This window comes from Myodes glareolus, chromosome 4, assembly GCF_982192425.1.
Source record: "Myodes glareolus chromosome 4, mMyoGla1.1, whole genome shotgun sequence".
In the NCBI taxonomy this organism is placed as follows: domain Eukaryota; kingdom Metazoa; phylum Chordata; class Mammalia; order Rodentia; family Cricetidae; genus Myodes; species Myodes glareolus.
Genome location: NC_142029.1, coordinates 89897959 through 89919085, shown reverse-complemented (window position 1 = coordinate 89919085; position 21127 = coordinate 89897959). Strand labels below are relative to the sequence as shown.

At 42.0% G+C, this 21127-nt stretch overlaps 1 protein-coding gene across 1 annotated transcript; it reads left to right on the top strand.

Annotated features, from left to right (window-relative positions):
• The first annotated feature begins 18011 nt into the window (after positions 1-18011).
• Positions 18012-19085, top strand: LOC148122386 (prostate and testis expressed protein 13-like). The gene is made up of 4 exons (XM_087905091.1): positions 18012-18063; positions 18174-18197; positions 18500-18640; positions 18892-19085. The coding sequence occupies exons 1-4, from the start codon at positions 18012-18014 to the stop codon at positions 19083-19085; spliced, it is 411 nt and encodes a 136-aa protein (XP_087761217.1).
• The last annotated feature ends 2042 nt before the right edge of the window (positions 19086-21127 follow it).

The window sequence follows — 21127 nt, the reverse complement described above, 5'->3', positions numbered from 1 at the left end:
AAACAAAAAAAAATAAAAATATAACCAACTTGTCTTTTTCTAGCTGCTGGGGTAGAAGCTTAGGTGATCTGTATTGGCTCTTTCCACACTTGCTTTTGATTAAAGAAATTTCCCTACTAACTCTATTTTAATTACATTCCAACAATTTTGATAAGTTATATTTTTTCACTTCTCAACACATTTTCATTTCCTTTAAATTCATCTTTGATTTATGTGTTATTGTAGCATATTTAATCTCTGATTATATTTGGTTATTTCTCTGTTACCCTTTGAGTGTGATTGCATTGTGATCTGAGAGCATGGTATAGTTGTCTTGTTTTGTTTTATTTTTTAATTTGGCAAACTGTGTTTTATAGTCTAGGATGTGGTCTGATTGGGTGTGTGTTCCATTTGAACTTAAGAAGAGTGTGCAATACTTTTTAATGCATTTGATTTGATATTTATGATTAATTGTAAGGTGCATAATGTGAAATATTGTTATGTTTTATTGCGTATTTACCCTTTTATCTTTATATGAAACTTTATCCTGGATGATTTTACTTGGTATGAAGTCCACTATGTCTAAAGTTAACATATTCTCCTGTTTTGTTCTGGTCAGTGCTAGAATGGAATACTTTTTCCTGTACATTAATCAATCTTAAATGTCTATGTGATTTCTCGGGTTAGGAGGTATATCCCAGTGATAGAGTACCCATGAAGGATTGAACCCAAAATAGCAATCAATCAATCAATCAATCAGCCAATCACTAGCCAGTCAGTAAACTTATGGAGATGTCATATAAACAACATACAACTTGGTTTTTTCTTTCTATACTTGTGGAAATCTTTCAGTTCATTCCCGAACACTGTTTGTATTTAAGACGACTGTTGACAGAATTTGATTAAAATCATATTTGTTGTTATTTTCTATTCATTTCCCTATGCTTTATTCTTAACTTTTTCTTCCATTCTTTTTATGACTACTGTGGTTTGTGTCAAACATTTTGTATCATTTTGTTTTCACTCTTAGCATATCAGTTATATTCATTTTTGTTTTTTCTTCTTAAGTTTTTAAAAGTAGTGTCTCTCGGTGCACACTTTGACAGTAACCAACAGCTCTCTAATTGAACTTGTGATCTAGTCAACGAAAGGGAAACCATGCCTTGTTCTGGAAACCTGGCCAGCTACCAAGAGCTAGTGAAGTCACAAACTTACACCCACCAGTTACTAAACGAGTATATCCTAATTACATTCAAGTCTATCATTTTAACAAAGTCTGTTGCCTCCCATCTCCTTTCTGATTGGAGTATATTAGCATGTGGAAAGCAAACGATGGTGGATTTAGTATTTACTGAATTTCCCTCCCTGTGTTGTTCTGTGTTTCTATCTTTTATTTCTCTTGTATCTCTGTTCCTTTTGCTTGATAATTCTAATCCTTAGGATCCTACCCTGGAATGTGTGAATTTTGTCAACAAAATTCAACAGATGAGGTTTTGTCAAACCTCAACAGATGTAGCCCCAACATGTGATTTATGACACAGAACAGAGGCATGGTCACTGGATCTGGAAGCTGAGAGCTCACACTCTGAACTGCAAGCAAGAAGCAGAGCAAGCGAACTAGGAATAGCTCATGGCCTTGAAATTTCAAAAGCTGCCCCCAGTGACATATTTCTCCAGTAAGGCAACACCTCCTAAACCCACCTAAACAGCACCACCAACAGGTGACCAAATATTCAAACACCTGAGCCTCTGGAGTACATTCTCATGTAAATCACAATGTGTGTGTGTGTGTGTGTGTGTGTGTGTGCGTGCGTGTGTGCGAGGTGTGTGTTTAATTTTAAAGCTCATGTTAATACCCCCCAAATTAAAATCTGGGACCATTAACCTCCTCTGTTTCCCCCAAAATGGCTATGTTGATTAAATATCTCTGATGGCTCATCTTGGTGGTCAAATGGACACACCTGGGAAAGGATTGATTCAGTTCAATTAATGGTTCTTAGAACCAATTACACCTCTTTAGAATAGGGTAAGTTCACAATTTGACTCACTCACTAAGACCAGCATTGAATGTGGCAGGGCAAATGTTCATCCATCTTGTTTCAGATGGAGCCATCGTTGGTTTAAACTGAAACTGACTTCCCTTTTCTACCCCCTCCACCATGTAAAGTCCATGGGAAAGCATCCAACCCTGCTCTAGAAACTAGGGGTTGAAATGCCCCAGTTAACTACATGCCTGTGGCTCAGCTAACTGTATGTTCTTGGCTCTTGTTAAACTGCTTGCTTGTTCCCTCTGCAACTGCCAAGAAGGATAAAATTGTTTTGTGTTTTTTTGCATTTAAAATCTCCTTGTAATATGCACTTGAGACTGCTCTATGAGCAATGTGTTTCTCCCCTGGCAGTCACAGGCCAGCTTAATACAGACTCTCAATTTGAATTTTGATCAGACTGAGTGGTCTTTGAGTCTCTACACTGCAACAGTATATACATTTTTTTCTCATCTCCTAGTTCAGTGTCTGGGAGGCAGGACCAATAAATACCCGTGGAATGAATGAAATCCTTGAGGTTCAGTCTTGGCTCCTCTGCCTCACTATAGAACAACACAAGCATGTTCCAGCAGAGGACAGAAGAGAAAATTCTTCAGAGCTGATATTGGTGCAGTCTCCATCCTGATAGTCTTGGTTACACAAGGATTCCTGAGACAGTTTTTCACTTAGCACATTACACAGTCCCCATAATGTGATGTGATGAGGTTATTAACTGGTCATCCAGGACCTGTGTGATTTGAGAGTATGTGAGCCAAGCATTAACAATTTTTTAATGTTCCTATATTATTTACAGCAGCTATGTGTTATTCTATACTTAAAAATTAAGTGGATGCTTAAATGTTTGAAAATAAGAAATATAAATCCTGGTGCCACTGCCAGTGGTCCCACAAATTGTCCAAGCCTTACTATTTCCCCCACATTCAGTGGACCTAGCTTGGTCCTCTGCAAGTTCCCCAACTATCAGTCCAGAGTCAGTGAACTCTCACTAACTCAGGTCAGCTATTTCTGTGGGTATCACCATCATGGTCTTGATCCCTTTGCTCATATTATCAGTCCTCCCTCTCTTAGACTGGTCTCAGTTAGCTATCCCTAGTGCTTGAACTGACGTCTTGGAGTACATTCTCTTTGGAGGGATACCTTGCTTAGCCTAGATATAGCAGGGAGGGATGTGAGAACTCCTTCAGCCAGTAGCCTTTAAGATACTAGTCCACTTGGGTATGGTCTCTTATACTATAAATGCAGTCGTGAAGCTTGCGTTGTGTGTGCATGCTCTGTCCCTCCACTGCTGGATTTAGTTCCTGTTCCCCATTCTTGCAGAGGACTTTAATCTGTGAGTCTACTCCTAAATAAAGAATCCTTTATTATACTCAATTCTTAGCTAGTGTGGGATTACTTTACCGCACCCATCTTCATTTGGTGCCCATGTGAGTCCCAACTTTATGCATCTTGGAATAGGCCCAAAAGGTCTTCACCCCGACCCAACTGGCTTGTTTTTACCTACTAAGCAGTTTTTGAAAAAGTCTGCCAGATACTATGGGCCTGTAGGCTGAAGATGGATGCCCCAACATTATAAAAAAATTTTGGGTGATGATCCAGGCAGCTAGAGATCTCTATCAATTCTAGAGTTTTGCAAGTTGCTTACAATGCACTTCCTGTTTACTTAGGTAATATTATATCCTTCTGGAGTCTTTGATGGAGATGAGGAACAGATAGTTATAGTTTTCCTTCGATATGATAAAAGATAAAGTAGATATAAATATTGTAACTGTAATTATTGCTTGATACCTGTCTTGTTGTATATAATCTTTCTATTTTAAAGCTAAACCTTCCTTTCTATTTAGACATAAAAGGGGAGATGATGTGGAATTCTCTCTGTAAACTGTGAACATCATTGGTTAATAAAGAATTTGCTTTAGGCCTATTGCAGCACAGAATAGGGCAAGGCAGGAATCCCAAGCAGATAGAGGAGGAAAGCGCAGCCATGTAGCCGTAGTAGGAGACAGACTTCGGATACCAGATGGAACCTTATCACAGATTAATAGAAATGGGTTTATTTAATCAATACACAGATTAATAGAAATGGGTTTATTTAAGAAATAAGAGCTAGCCAATAAGAATCATGTGCTAAAAAGTCAAGTAGTGTTGTAATAATACAGTTTCTGTGTGATTATTTTGGGTGACTGGGACAAACAAGCACCCTCCGACAACAGGGGAGGGCCTTGGTCTTGCCTCCAAGTGAAGTATCAGACTTTGTTGACTCCCCATGGGAAGACTTACCCTTTTTGAGAAGCTGATAGAGTGGGGGGGACAGAGCAGGAGGAGGGGAGGGAGTAGAAATGGGTATAGCTATGTAAAATGAGAAAAGATTGTATTTAAAAATAAGAAATATAATTTGGCTGGTAAAGTGATACGGGAAAACCATTTCTGAATGTAGTTTTCTCTGATTTCCAAGAAATTTTCCTTCGGGTGTCAATCACTTTCTTGAACAGATTCAGGCTCCATTTTAAATTTGCTCAGCTACTATTTTTCTTCCTAGTATTCCATTCTCAGAAGTATCTATATCTGTATGTCATCAGTTGTTTCTGGGCTTGATTAGTTTGTGTTGAGAGGCATTTACCTCCACTCAGATCAGACTTAATCTTCTTAATCCCAAATTCCCAGGTTTATGGGAGGAAAACAAACAAACCAAAAGTCATCAACTTGCTTTTCCTATGAGAGTCGTGAGTTTTACTCCACCTATTCAAGCATGAGATGGTGTAATCACCCGAGGATCTTAGGCACATGTTGGATGGTGCAGCTTCCCCTTTTCTTTATAACATGCTATTTCTATAGTTGTGACTGGACTAACTGGCAGTGTCACTGCTGACACTACAGAAAATAGCCACCTTGACGTGACCCGACAGCCATCCCACAGATCCTGGGAATAAAACTGATGTCCAGGAGTAGATTTCGTTTTTAAAACAACCTGCTAGATGTAGCAATCCTAAAAACAAAACAATTTTTTTGTAGAATTACCTTCATAGCTGAGACCAGAGTGAAATGTTTGACAAAATTTTACCAGTGGTTCTCAACCTTCCAAATACTCCAGTCCTTTAATACAGTTTCTCACATTATGCTGACATCCAAGCTTAAAACTCTTTTCATTGCTACTTCATAACTCTAATTTTGCTACTGTTTCAAACTTCAATGGAATATCTGTGTTTTCCAGTGTTCTTAGGTGACCCCTTTAAAAGAGCCATTTGACCCCTAAAAGGGATCACAACCCCCAGGTGGAGAATTGCTAGTCTAGACTATTATTAAATAACAACACAGGAGAGTCACCAGGAACTTTCGATGAGAAGTTGCTTTGGTGGTGGTGGTGGTTTGTTAAAAGCAGTGTCATTCTTCAGTTGTTCTTCTGAGGACAGGAACTCAGGGGTATCCATATTTCTGGACTACTCTAATTTTTATGTGTTCCAGAATTGCATGTTAGCAAAATGATATACATTAATGAAAGCTTGCACAGAAGCGGTGTCCACACTACAAGTCACAGGTGAGGCATGGAAACCTGAATTTCAGAGAGGACCTTGATGGAGCCCTGTTTTGTTGGCCAAAGCTGAAGAGATGCTTCAGTATCCAGCAACACATCGAAGACAGCCATAACCAGAAATAGCAACTGTGGTACCTAATAACAAAAGTTCCCTGAACAGTATTTTTTCACATCTGGGTAGGGAGGAAGAATGGACAGAGAGTTCTGTGACCCAGCAGAACTGCACAGAGTAGGCATACACGTGCATGTGCCCCTGCTACAGCAACTGTGTGAACATCAGAGGACAATGTGTAAGAGACAGTTCTTTCTTTTTACCATGTGGGTCCTGGGCATCAAACTCATGTCATCAAGCTTGACAACAAACATCATTACTCACAGGGCCATCCTGATCTTGACAAAATCTTAGCTTCCTTACAAAATTTTGATGATTAAAATGGCCACAAGTGGGGAAATTACATGAATGTTTCCACTATTTACTGTTACAGAGTTTCCAAAATATTATAATGAGCACAACATTGGTTAGTAAAATATGTAGCCAGCATTGGCCCCTGTCTTTATCAGACTCAGAATATGTCTTTGAGAATTCACCTTTAGGGGTTAAGGAACTATCATTTGCTTCATCCTACCCGCCCCCCAGACATCCATCTAGACACCATCACATCAACACTGCCCTGTGTGCCTGCTGAACATGTGGTGGGTTTCTTATGGTAGCCTGGGGCAGTACTTCCAGGAAGCATGGTCCAACTGTTCTTTGCTAGATGGACCTCCTGGTAGCTTGACCTGACCTGGTGGGGGCTTTACTTTAGCCTGCAGGCTTGGCAGTGTCTCCTCCTACTCCTGCTGCACCTCCTACATTAGACTGTAACTTGGAATTGCTTTGATGTACTGCAACAAGCCTCAAGGCATGCTCAGGGACTTTCAACTGTGCCTACTTCATGTGTAAAGCAAAACTACTCTATGGATTCCCTCTGGTTCTTCACCACAATGGCCACAGTGAGACCCTTCTTTCTCAGATCAGTGTGAGGCAGTCAGCAGAGTGACCTTCTCCTATGGTTCAGGGCTGCAGCAGGGCCAGATGTCTTCTATCAAATACACATTCCTAGAGCCCAGCAAGAGTAAATGAGATACAACTTTCCTTGCTGTTTCTTCATCTTCCACTCATCCCCCTCCCACTGCCTTTCTTCTCAGTCTGCAAAGGAGAGGGTTTGGTTCTCCTTTGCTTTAAATCTTTCCCAGTGATGGAGTAGTCAGAGATGTCACTGTGGGTGGGGCAGCTACACTGTTCTGTAAAGCAGAGCCCCGCTTTTGGTTGTTAAAGGAATAAAGAAATAGAGCAACCCCCTTGAACTTTTCTTCCCGGTGAGCAGTTATCTGGCTTCTGCTGCTTTTGTCTTCCTCATGATCAGATTTTAATGTCAGTCTCTAAAATTTTATCTCCTGATCTTATTTTTTTTCTCTTAGGAGAAAAAGATCAGATTTACCCCCAAAGAAATATAAATGAGTATTGCGAGAACTAGAAGAGAAATGCATGATATATATTTTAAATATGTTTATTTTTCAGTCTCAGAAGTCTCAGACCAAGCAAGCCAGACATTTCTTATTAAGGTATGTCTGTTACTTAGCATCTAGCAAGATGACCAAGGTCTAGGTTTTTATGATTGCTCATATTATCACCTTGACAAGATCCAGCATCACCTAGGGACTATTCTCTGGGAATGTCTGCTTGGGGAGATTTTAGTGGGAGCTAACTGAGATGGGAAGAACCCATTGTGAATGTGGAGGCACCTTCTGTGATGGGGTCTAAGACTGAATCAGAAAAGTAAGTGAGCTCAGAGCCAGTTGCACCTCCATCTGCACTCACCTGCAGAGGTCACATGATCTGCAGCTTCAGGTTCCTGCCACCATGCCCTCACATCACTATGGGCTGGACCCTTAAATTATGAACCCAAATAAACCCCTCTTTCCTTAAGCTTCTTTTGTCAGGCATTTTATCACACCAGTGAGAAAAGCAACCAAAACAATTTACCGTGCTACTTTTTTCTTTTTGTGGTCTTCGTTCTAATGCAGTGTCTCTTCAGGGATCTTTCTCTTAAGTTATTAAAGAGAATTTTCAGAACTCTTTTTTGGAGATCTAAGTTTTTATTTTTCTCTCTCCCTTTTTGAGTTTTGAAAGCATTTCTATTTTTATTTGCTTTTATATAGCACAGTGGATCCTATAACCTAATTGTAATCTGAAAGTTGACTTCAGGCTTATGGCATATAAATAACCTAATGATGCAAGTCTCCTTCCCCCACTGTCCATACCCTAGCATAAGGCAGAGTGGTCTAATCATATCAAGAACAATATTAGAAAATATTAATTGTAGGTATGTGTTGTTCTAGTCATTCCCCACTGTTTCCCTATATTATAAATGAGACTCAGGTGAGAAGTGACTTCTCCTAAGAACCATTTGAAGGTAACACCAGCATTTTCCCTTACTGTGGTCATATTGGCCATTGTTTCCTCAGTTATCATCTCCTTACCTGTCCATTTTCACCCTCAGACTATCCCAGCTGTCCTTTCCCAGAATCCTGAATGTGGAGCACAATGTATGGTGACTTAATTACTGTCTCCCTGCTCTTCCAGAACCAGGGCTGTCATCAGTCTCCTCACATCTCCTTAGTACTAGGAACAGTTGGAGGGCTTAGTATGTTTAAAACAAATGGATGAGGAAGGGATATAGAAACAGACTTTAATGAAGAAAGAGAAGTTGGCATATAGGTTGGACCCTGGCATTCATGTCTTAAGGAGCTAAATTTGGTTCTAATGTTTATACTTTTTTCCTTTATTATAAATATTTAATTTCAAGCATGGGGAACAGGTTATCACAAGCCAGCAAAGCACCAGGGTAGGTCTTGCTATCACTGTTAGAAGCCTTAATGAGAGACCTAACTACACAATTGTCACAGACATGCAGAGGGCCTAGGTTGGTCCAATGCAGGTTCCTTGACTGCCTGGTCCCGAAAAGCTTCTGTAGAACAAGAGACACTGTCAGTAAGACAAAGGGTAGCTTACAGAGTGGGAAAAAAATCCTCACCAACCCCACAACTGACAGAGGACCAATCTCCAAAATATATGAAGAATTCAAGAAGATAGACATCAAAATACTAAATACTGTAATTAAAAATGGGGTACAGATCCAAACAGAGAATTCTCAACAGAAGAATCTCAAATGGCCAAAAGACACTTAAAGAGTTGTTCAACATCCTTAGCCATCAGAGAAATGCAAATCAAAATGACTTTGAGATATCATGTTATACCTGTCAGAATGGGTAAGATCAAAAACACTGATGACAACATGTGTTGGAGAGGATGTGGAGTAAGGGGAACACTCCTCCATTGCTGATAGGAGTGTAAACTTATACAGTTGCTTTGGAAACCAATATGGCAGTTTCTTAGAAAATTTGGAATCAATCTACCTTAATTCCCAACTTTACCAATTTTAGGCATATACCCAAAGGATGTTCAATCATACCACAAGGACACTTGCTCAACTTTGTTCATAGTACCACTATTTATATTAACCAGAATCTGGAAACAATCTAGATGCCCTCCAACTGAGGAATAGATAATGAAAATGGGGTATTTATACACAATGGAGTACTATTCAGCTGTAAAAAAATGATGCCCTCATGAAATTTCAAGCAAATAATGGAATTAGAAAAAAATCATTCTGAGTGAGGTAACCCAGATCCAGAAAGATAAACATGGTATGTACTCACTCATAGATGCTTATTAGGAGTAAAGTATAGGATAACCAACCAATCTACAACCTACAATCCACAGCCCCAGAAAGGCAAGATAACAAGGAGGGTCCAACCAGGGATGCCTGAATTTTCCTGGGAAGGGGAAATAGAAAAGATTTCCTGGGTAAGCTGAGGGTAGGATTGGGGACATGAAGGGATTGGAACTAGGGGAAGCAGGTGGTGGGCTGAGTGCTGGATGCTTGTGGATCATAAGTGACACTCCAGCTTCAGTGCTTGTCATGCCGGGTAGAGAACGGTGTCTAGAGTGTACATTAGGGAGATGCACAATAAGCACATCCTTGTCTGTTTTGAGTCTAGTTTTTCATTTTAAAGGCAGTTTTCAGAGAGTGAAGGTATTTGCTATCTATATAGAGATTTTTTTTCTTCCCTCTGTCTCTCCTCCCTTCCTTTGTTTCTTCCGTCTTCTCACCTTGCCTCTCTCATCTTTCCTTCCTTATTTTGTTTTTTAAAGACAGGTTCTTACTTTGTACCCCAAACATCTGAAACCTATTATGCCACCCAGGCTACCCTTGAACTTATGGCTATCCTTCTGCCTTATCCTTCTGAATACTGGAATTATAGGCATGAGACACCATATCTGGTTTTACACAGAACTTTCTTACTGAGCTGACTTTATCCTTGGGGTTCTTCTTTGTTTGGTTATTAGCATATTTTGATTATACACAATAGTGTGTTCCATTCTGACATTTCACACATTTATAGAATATACTCTGATTAAATCCATTCCCATTACCCTCTGGTGTCCCCTTAGATGCCTGTTGATATTCTTTCTCTCACTAACCAGTAATTTTTCTATTTTCATGCCGTTTTTGAGGTTAGTTTGCTTTGGTGGCCAAGTAATTTTAGTTGGGGTTGCATATATGAGCATAGATGAGGGATTGTTTACAGAAGCATGGCCAATCTTTCAGTGACTATACCATTGAAGAGAGTTTTTCCTCACCTCCTAGTGATCATTAACTGCCAAGGATTGCTCAGGGAGGCTTGGGACCTTGTGAGTTCCTTCTGAATCCATGCTGAACTGTTGATAGGTCCAGACTTGAGTAGATGGTTATTACAGCTGCCATGAACTCATGATTGTAGTTGCCATGCCTTACTGAGAAACTAGCCTTTCACAGGACGGCTCTCTTTCCTCCAGTTCTCGTTTTCCCCTCCTTGTTCTTTTTTGTGGGTTTTCCTGAGCCTTAGAAGCGTGTATAGTATAGATGTTCCAGTTACAGCTACAAATGCAACAGTGACGTATTCTCAGCATGTTCATCAGTTTTGAATCTCTGCAGGTACTGTTACTCAGTTCAAAAGGAAACTCAGATCTAAGTTTATCTGTTGATATTTTGTTGAGATAATCGGCTATTAGTTTTTCTAATATGTGCTATGTGCTAAATTCTCCAACTCTTGGAGAATTGGTTTTCCTTCACCTGTATAATCAACCCTCGTTATTCTTTTCTTTTCTTTTCTTTCCTTTCCTTTTCTCTTCTCTTCTCTTCTTTTCCTCTCTCTCTCTCTCTCTCTTGAAGGACCCCAACTCGTTTTAACTTTAACCACAGTTATAACGTTTTGCAAAGGGTTGCAGATAACTTAATTCAGAACCTCCGGAGTGCTGAACAAACAACAGGCTTAATTCAGAACCTCCGGAATGCTGAACAAAGATACTTGAAGTTAGAGCAGGGCAGCCTTATCTGGCTGCAAGACAGGGATTTATGATCTAGCCATAGAAACAAAGAGAGGATTGCGAGGCCTGAGTCACATAAAGCAGGGCTCCCACGAGTCAGGGGCTGTGCGATCAGACATCTAGTCACCAGCCAAGCTAGGAAGGCAGGAAGAGATAAGAAAAACAGGTAGCACAACCCCCTCCTTGGTATCCAGGTGGGTCTGGACAACCCCCTCCTTGGTATTTAGGTAAAAGGTCAGGAATGTGCCACTCAGCTTAGCCTTATGTAAATTGACCAATGAAATGAAAGCTTTTTTTGCTTCTGTACCCGCACTTTTGCTCTCCTATAAGAACCCCTCATCCCCAACCTGCAGGCGCGCAAGCCTTCCAGAGACTTGTCGCCCCGGGTATCCGTGTATCTCCAATAAACCTCTTGCTGCTTGCATCCGGCTGCGTGTTTTCGACTGATCTTTGGGGCACGGGGCCTCTCCCGAGGGAAGACGCCCTAGGGAGTCTTTCACTCTCTCTTTTCCTGATGGAGGGTTGAAACAAGGTTTCTCTGTATAACAGCCATGGCTGTTCTGGAACTAGCTCTTGTAGACCAGAGTGGCCTCGAACTCACAGAGAACCACGTACCTCTGCCTCCTGAGTGCTAGTATTAAATGCATGTGTCACCACCACCCAGCATCATCCCTCAATTTTTAATACCTATACTATTAATATTTTTCTTCCTGATAAGTAGTTAGACAGTGAGCATTTTTTCTTCATTATTTATGAGGTCAATGCTCATTTCAGATCTTCTGAGAGATCAGCACTATTTGCTTTGAAACCACACACAATGTCTAGTGCACATTCCAGAGGCTAACTCTCTTTCATGCTTGATGGTTCCTCTGCCTCAAATTCATCACTGTCCATACTGCAGTGGGTTGATCTAGGAGCAAATTAATATATTGATTTCCCCACTTTCTGCTTAGGTTTCTTAAACACTACTCCAGGCCGCTTTTCTCCTAAGTAGACATTAGAGTAAGAGGGCTTTGTTTGCAGCCTCACTTCTATGTCATGTAAATGCTGTTGTTGATGGTCCATGTTACTTTTACTACACGAGGGTCCTTATTATATATTGAATTATCATTATCTTGTATACTTTGAGTTTATAGGATGAGTTCCTAACCCAGTATATTATAAAATGACCATATTTGGGGATAGGTCCTTTAGAGAGATCATTATGACCAATTGGGGACTCAATGACTAGTATCATTACAGAAGAGAAGAGAAACTGGGGATTTCCTTATGCAGAGGAAAAGACAGAGCAAAGTGGCCATCTGCAAGCCAAGAAAAGGGGCCTCAGAAAATCCCACCCTGTCTGCCCCTTGATGTGGGACTGCTAGATTCCTCAACCAAAAGAAAACAGATGGCTGTGGTTTGAGAGGCAAGTTCACAATGTTATGTCATGGCCCTAGCAGACTAATGCAGAGAATTGTCATGGATATCTGAATTGCAGTGTTTAAGGGTTGTGTTCATTTGTTATTAAGGTCATTGTCTGCATCGTAAACCCTCTCCTAGGCTCTTGATGAGGGAAGAACTGAGTAGAGTGTTTGTCCCCTCCCTAGAGGGATACCATGGCACTGCACAGGAGCATGCTTCTGGGACAACACAGTGGGATTGGCAGGCCTGGTGCAGCACTCTGAACATGGGAACTGCCTAACTCTGGGTTTGGTCTGGGATCAGGTTCTCTTTTAATCTTTCTGGGCTAGAGCTTTTATTCTAGAAGAAAGTTTACTTGAATCTCAGAGCTTGCCTCTAAGAGAGATGACCCTCAGAGACTCTTAGAACATCCTCAGGAGAAGGAAAGCCTGAGAATAAGGAAGAAAGCAAGGTTCCGGCCACATGTGTGGAGGTCTCTGATGGCTTAATCTGGGCTGCAGGAGGTATAGCTCCAGGCTTCACTTCGTGACTGATAGTTAAACTAATCTGTTAGCTAATCTGTTTGCTCAACTATCTGAGAGAATTCAGTCTGTTCTGAACCTCAGCCCGGACTTCAAAGGCTGTCTAGAAGAAATTGTTCCTGATTTCCTGTCCATTCCAACAAGCAAACCATATTGAAGCTGTGTGACCTTTTTCAGACAACTCCTACAGTTATCCCCCACTGCCAGGTTCTTTCCTTTCCCATGCCAGAGTGTTACCCATAGGCCTTGGGCTGCTGCCCCCACATCCTAGAGGTGACCTCTAAGTGGCCTCTGAATAAAGCATCCAAGTCCTATCTTTTTTTTTTAGACAGGGTCTCACTTTGCAGCCCAACTATCCTGGAACTCACACTATATAGACCAGGTCGGCCATGAAATCAGAGATCCGCCCGCCTCTGTCACCTGAATGCTGGGTTTAAAGATGGGCATACAACACGAGCTCTGAGCAGTACTCTTGCTAGGGTTCTACGTGTCTCCCAAGAAACCCAAATGACAAATGTTCCATGATCTCACATCTCTTGTTTCCCCATGCTGTGGCAAGGAGAGCAAGGCTGACACAGCCCCTGGGCTCTTGCTTTCAAGAAACAATGTCATGAGTCCTACCGGATGATGCTCCGTGGCAATGAATAATTTTATTCCCCCTTGGGTGGTGTGTGAGAAATCTGTGAAGATGGAAGGTCCACGTGGTTGTTCTTAGGAATATTGTGTATACATTTCCTTGACCAGGCATTATACTGTGAGTGTCTTCCCATCCCCTATACTCGAGCCTGACTGTACATACTTTTGTGGGAAGAGTGAGGAACATTTGTTGTAGCTGAAACAGAGACAGTGGATCGAGAACTGCTCATGAGCCTACTGCATATGTTGGTTACAACCAGATGGAGAGCTTGCAAGGCAGGAGGTCATGTGTTAGGACAGCTTGTGAGAGTAGAATCAGGAAGGGCATAGCATCCCACCCTGGCACACTGAGATCCTGCTGTCTGTCCAGGCAAAGACACAGGAGGAGGTCATGGAAGAAGCCTGCTGGGAAACCTTCCTGAGGAAGTTAATTGTTGAGGTTTTGGGCATTCCCAAATTTCATTTACCAAGTCAGTAAGTGAAGGCGCTATGCCAGGGATGTGAGAGAAATGACCTTCGAATAGAGGTGACTCAGAATCCCTACCTAAAGCTAAATTTACACTTGGGACTTTTCTCACTTGGTCTCTGGCCTGATACCTGAGAGGACATGAACCATGTGTTGTTTAATGTTGGCATGTTCCCTGGCAGGCTCGCAGAGCAGCCTCTAGTCCGACAAGGACAGCTGTGGGTCCCTGCAAGATCTCCAGGGTGGCATGCTGGTCCCACCATGCGGCCAGGCTAGTCAGGCGGGCGGGTGTGGCGGATGGCGGAGTAAATAAACATAAGCCTATACATAAAGCTAAACATTTATTACTTAAAGAAGAGGCAGAGAGACAGAGAGACAGAGATAGAGAGACATACAGACATAAAAACACAGAGACAGAGAGAGACACGTGTGCACACGCTGAGAGATGGGGACAGAAGAGAAAGAGTTAAGATGGCAACCAGGAGGTCAGAAGTAGCTGGGAGTGGGCGTGGCTTGCCTTAAAGGGACCAGAGCCAAAGGAATAACACCATGATCTCCCCCTGCCTTCATGTTTTGGTGACATTTTAACTGACTCCCATTTCTCATGTGTAAAATAGATGCTAAACTCTGTGACTTTTAACCCTAACTCCTTTATTTACACAGATGACAAAATACAACCACCCATGGTACCTTTACACTGCCCAAGGTCAACAGGTTGGAGGGCGATTAGGAGAAGGATCCCGAGGGCTCTGGCAGGAGGCTATCCTTGGATGATGGTACATGAGGAAATGGAGGGTAAAGGGCTCCTCACTGGGATCCAGGCAGACAGGATAATGTCCCAGGGTGAGTGTGGGCTGCCAGAGGATGCTTGGGTCTAAGGAGGGCTACAGGTAAGGAGACCTGAGTGCCCTGGCTCCATTTGCCTTGCAGGCTTGGGAGTGAGACAGGTGAAATGCCATGGGGAAGGAATATGGCTGCCGGGACACTTGCTTCCTTTTTCCAACTGTGTGGGGCTCTGGTGGAGCCTCATCATGTAACTTCCCCTCTGGCACCCTGTGTGAGTGACGGATCTACTCTTCAGGTCTTCTCCCTGCTTTTACTTAGTGAAGAATACTTTCTTTGGGGGGGCATTAGTCTTAGTTTATTTTCCCCTGCTTTTCTACAGAAGTAAACACAGAGGAGCCTAATCAGACTTCAAATCTACCTCTTGCCCTTCCCTTGGCAGCAGAGGGGGAGTGGGTGAGCAGAGGCTCTGGGCAGGAGGAGAGCAGGACAGAACAGTTTGTCCTACAATCCCTGGCCTAAGAAAGAGCAGTGAGGAATGACAAGGCTTTAGGTCAGAGCCAGTGTTGGGGGTGAGAAGGTTATACTTTCCAGGCTTAGGAGAAGGCTCAAGGGAAGGCCAGGGTGATTCTGGAAGTATAGATAAAAGGGTGGGGAGGAGAGGTTGGACAGTAAGTCTCATCTTGTGGAAAGGAGAGGGGACCCTGGGTATTGCAGGACTGTCTATGGTCCATACAAGCCTGTCTAGAGTGAATGTTCTCAAGGGCAAGCCTGTGCATCTGCCCTTCATGGGGTTCCTCTCACTACTGGTTTAAGAAATATTTTCTCAATTCAAAGTATCAGTTTCTAGAAGAGATGGTGACTTTATGCAGTAACTTACAAAATAATTCATTAAGTGCACAAATCAGAACTACACATTTATTAATATATCAACCTTGTTAACATAGACATGATATATGGAGGGAAATAATATTCAATGGAAAGACAGCAAAGTACCTTGTTTTTCCTCAGAATTAGAGACAGAAATATGATTTTCATTTATTTTGTAATAATTTTGGTATATATTTCTAAATTCTCTATTACTCCTGTTCTGAGAAAAGTATTCCAACTTGTTTGGAGAAGCTATAGAAGATGAGGGCTGGTTGGAACTAGGCTTTCCATCAACATGTTTAATCACAGGACACCCATGACATCTTTCTGGGCTGGGACAGGGGGTCTTTTGCTGGGAGGGATGAGTTTGATGCACTTAGCATGAATCCTCTAAGGGCTTATGTCTCTGGACTGTTGCTGAGTGCCACATGTTCCAAATGTGACACCCACAAAAAGGGCATGGAAACCAGAATGGGAATTTTCTCTTACAAATGGCTTGTAAAATCGAGAGGCCAGCCAGATTCATAGAGCCTTATAGTACCAGTGAGATCTCCTAGTACCTTTTGTTTCTTCCAGGCAGAGGGAAACTCAGTTTTCCTCGTCAGAGGAAGTCTTCCCATTCTCACTCTCCATTGTTGTGATGACCCTAGAGTGGAATCCATCCTGTGCTTCAGCCACGGGAACCTACTGACTCTAGGCTACAAGTGTAGCACCGCCCTGTAGGAAGAATGCCCATTGTCGTCTTGATGGAAAATCATTTCACCTCTAATACCCCATGGTCTTCGTCAGCAAGACTAGGTCAGTCATTTATAGCCCATGACACTGTGAGAGAGTTCAAAGACAGAAGTGAGCAACATGGTAGAAAACATCGGAAGTTGAACAAGGCATTGTCAAATATGTACTTCCTCCTCATCCACGTACAAGCTCCTGAGTCCTAACAACTGCCTCAGAGGTTGTGTAGAGCAGTCATGGTTCTTTTCACCTTTAGAGTCACAGAGGCACAGAGTAGGCAGGCAGGATCCTCAGGCTTCTATCCTTACTGTGTGTGTGGTGGGGTGCCTTCCTAACCAGCATGACAGGAGGGAGTGATTGGATGGTACATGAATCAGGCTTTGGGAACCTTCTCAAATAAGTGGGTTCTCTATCCACTCTCTTCCCACCACAGAACAACCTGTCATTTCCACTGTCAGCTCTGCAGTGTCAATTTGCAAACTGAAGAGCAAGAATTTCATTCTGCAAGCTTATAATCAGGTACTGTTGGTCACTGTGGACACCTTTGCTTCACTCTCTGACTCCTCCCAGGTGTGGCATCCAGTTAGGCCACTTGCCTTCGCGTCGTGGTCCTGAGGATCTGATATGTTCAGTTCGTGATTCTAGACACAGAAGAGGAAATGGGGAATTCAACACGTGAAGCCAGCATCTGGAGGGGCCAAGGAACAAAGTGAACACAAATAAGAAAAGCTATGGGACCACAAACCGAATTTGGCACTCTGCAGGGAAGGCAGAGAGAAAGGTGGTCATCTATCTATTTGTGACTTCGCTGAGATGGTGGGACCTGGTACTAAAATGGAGGCGGTCAGGAAACTGTAATGTCGCTGGAGCTCTCACTTACTTTCCACACACCAATCCAGTCACACCTCCCTTTAGGTGTGAGTCTCTGCCACTGTCACCATTGTAGTCTTTGTCTTCCTCAGAAAAAAATTAATGAATTATGCTCATAAAAGGCTGACATCATCCTTCCTTCCCTCCCTTGTCTCTTTCCCCAAGGCTGTTTTACCCCCTCAGAGAGAAGCTGAGCAGTCAGACCACAGATGAAGTGCTAGGCTCAGGTCCTGTTGTCATATTCTGCCAGGGCCTGCTGGATGCAATACACAGCCAAGTCAGGAAGACTGCGATCTCTGAGAGGGGCTGATTAGGTCACTCGGAAATGCTTTGTTACCTTGGGTTTGTCGTATCTAAAAAGATGCCATGGAGGTGCAAAGCTTAGGTGTGTTTCTTCCAGTTTTTTAAAAACTCAACACCAGCAAAATGAAGAGGCAAGAGATTCTGTTCCAGTGTGAACTGGTGTCCTATGATTGATTTAATAAAATGACATGGGGTGTCTGAGTAGGCTGCCTTCCAAGTGATGGGAGGAATAGAAACACAGACAGGGTATACCCTCTTCTTGGAACATTATAGAGAAGATCCAGTTGGTTTGGCCTTAAATTTATGATTCTTTGATTCTAGTGGGATGCCTGAGGGCAGATAATGGGAATAAATGTAGCTGGAACCTCCCGATGGGACTTTGTCAGAAGGAGGCTCAAGTATGTTTCGAATGTTTCTGCTGGGTATCTCCATAATTCTCCTCCTGGACTCAGGTAAGGCCTGCAGAGAGAGAGAATGATGAAGCACAAGAAGAAGAAGCTCCTGGGCTTGCCTAGGGGACTGCTATGAAATGATGTAAGGTGAATTTTCCTTCTCTTCACAGGTGAAAGAGTGCGGACATTACAATGTACAGTATATTTTCTTTGCATATCTTGGTAAAAAAATGGGACTACCGTGAGAAGAGGAATCCTTGAGCTCTTTCCACACTGTCCCTGTCCACTCCCCACTCCCCACTCCAGGGTCTTCTTTCTCTAGCTTTGATTGGTGGATAAGTGGGGGCAATTCTTGGAGGGGAACACTGCTGTCATTGATAAAGTCAAAGGAGGGGGCAAGAGTGCCGAATGGCTTCTCATGGGTTTCGTACCATCATAGCTTTATAAGGTAGTTATTTTCTAGAGATCTTACCTTTAAACCCTCCCTTTCCTTTAGTGATCAGACATTGCAACCTATGCGAACACTTTGATGAATTCAAATGCCTCACTGGCATGAAAAGCTGCTGGAAGCTTGACGTGTTTCTAGTTAACAGGAGTTGTACCACAGAAACCTTTTATTTTAGTAACCGTTTGACAGGTAAACAAGTCTTTGAGATGCACACATTATTTGTGGAGTTAAGGTGCAGAGGGCGCTGGGATTCCATGGTTTGGGAAGACACAGGCCAGAGCATGGGTCTGCTTGGTCAGAGGCAGGCACCTTTGGCCTAACTATGGTTTGAGGTAATTAGATGAGACGCAGCCACAGCTGTGGGGTTGTACTAGTCTTTGGAAAACTAACTAGGCTCTGGAGGGAGTTGTGGTGATGACATTTGCTTTTCTTCTCTTTAGGGCTATACCTCTTTCGATATTCAAAACTGTCCTGTAAATCTTGTGGACAAGGAATGTTTCAGGTATTCCATGACCTTCTGAGAGAAACCTACTGCTGTAACCACAAGAGCTTCTGTAATGACAGCCTAACTACCATAGAGACCTCATCATTATATTTGGAGGATATTAAGGAGAAGAAAGAGCTGAATGACTGACAATAAAATGAGTCTTAAATAAAATTTCAATATCCTGTGTCTCTGTAGTCTTGGCATTTACAAAAACCAAGCCCCGTACTCCTCTAGGCAGTAAATATTCCCATGCAAAAGTGGTCTTATCAGTGTTCATGTTTCAGTTAACAAGAAAGAGAAAAGGCATGGGTCACACAAACCTCAATCTGTCTTCTGGTGACTGTTCTAGTTTTGGCTCCCTGGTTCCTCCTAACACTCTCCATTCACCCTTATGTTCTGATACTTAACTATGTTAAAAACACAATTGTGTAAAAGGTATTTTTCTGCTGGAGCTTCTTACAGAGGATCAAGAAAAGCACAGAAACAGGGTCAAGAAATCATATTTCCAGAGGAATAACTGGGGATGGGGTTGGGGTTGGGATGGAGGAAGGGTGTGTATTACTCAGCTGGAAGGCAATGTGAAGCCAGAAGACTTTCTGAAACTTAAGAGCAAAACAGTAGTATGTATTTATATATACGTTATGTATTTATGAATCCTAATGCCTGCCATCATTTGGGGAAGTCACCTGGCCATAGCCACCCCTGACCACTCTGCTTCTGGTCATGACATTTCTCATCGTTTTATTGTGCTCTCATAGACAAAGATGAGTATGTCAAGTAGAACAACTGTCTGAGTGTTCCCCAACTACTCTTTTCTAAGAGGCATATGTGAGATATCCAATCTTCAGAATATTCAAATATTACCTTGCATTTAGTGAACCAATGCTAAGAAGTAGGTTTCACCTACCAACACAGCTTTGTAACAGAAAATGTAAGAAAGAACTTCAGAGACCCTTGTAATTTGTAAACATAACTAATCACTTACATTATAACAATATGAATTTGCCATATAGCACAGAGATAGGCCCACTGGTACAAGAGTTTTAAAGGCTGTGTGGTAGCCCATCACTTTCTGAGGGCATTTAAGACCTACCCTGAAAGATGGAACAAATACCTGGGCTGAGACTTCATGATTGGGTAAGTCATAAGCCACAGAGAATAATCTACAACTATTTGTTGTTAGTAGACATAATAATAATAATAATAATAATAATAATAATAATAATAATATAGAGGTTTCTAAATAATTATCTTCTTGGAAAAAATCTACTAATTTATTCATCTATTTCATGTTTGTGTGTGTCTGTCTCACATACACGAGAAGAGGGCATCACATTATCTGGAACTATAGTTACAGGTGGGTGTCGAGAACGAATTCACTGTAGCTGTGGTACATTCACAAGACCTGCATCAAACCGTTCACATTTCCACTCTGGATGGAAAAGGGACTTGGGTAACCCTGTCCCTAGCCGAGGAAGTATTAGTAATTGATGACTGCAGATGAAGGGAGCATCAGTTTTCTTTAGCAATGTGGATCTGGATAGGTTGTTCATGCTCTAGTCGGTGTCCCCATACCCAATGCACATATCAACAAAACTAACTGGACTTTGTAGGGTTTTTTTGAAAAAAAAAGTAAATGAAGTTAGGAGGTTGATGTGTGTGGGGGGAGATCTGACAGAAGCCGGAGAGAGGGACTAGAAGGTGAATTTGATCAAAACACATTGAATACATGCCACAAGTTCTAAAGAATGAAAATAGAGATGACTCAGAGGTTAAAAGCACTGATTGTTCTTCCAGAGGTCCTGAGTTCAATTTCCAGCAACCACATGGTGGCTTCCAACCACCTGTAATAAGATCTGGTGCCAACTTCTGGCCTGCAGGGACACATACAGGCAGAACATTGTATACATAATAAATAAATCTTAAAAAATATTTAAAAAGAATGAAAATAGGAATTTTAAAGAAAGAAGTGAGTGGTTTTAGTAGCTTTCATTTTTATGAACAGAACTTAGCAGTTGAGATGTTCACCAAAAGTCTGTATGCTCCAGTTTCCTAGACCTTGTGTGATGTGGGGGGTCATCAAGGCTTTCAATGATTATAAAGCCTGAGATATAGAAAATCAAGCTCATCTTGTGCTGTAGTGCTTGCATTGCCTTGTATAAGAACTGTTTATCTTTTACATGCCCTTC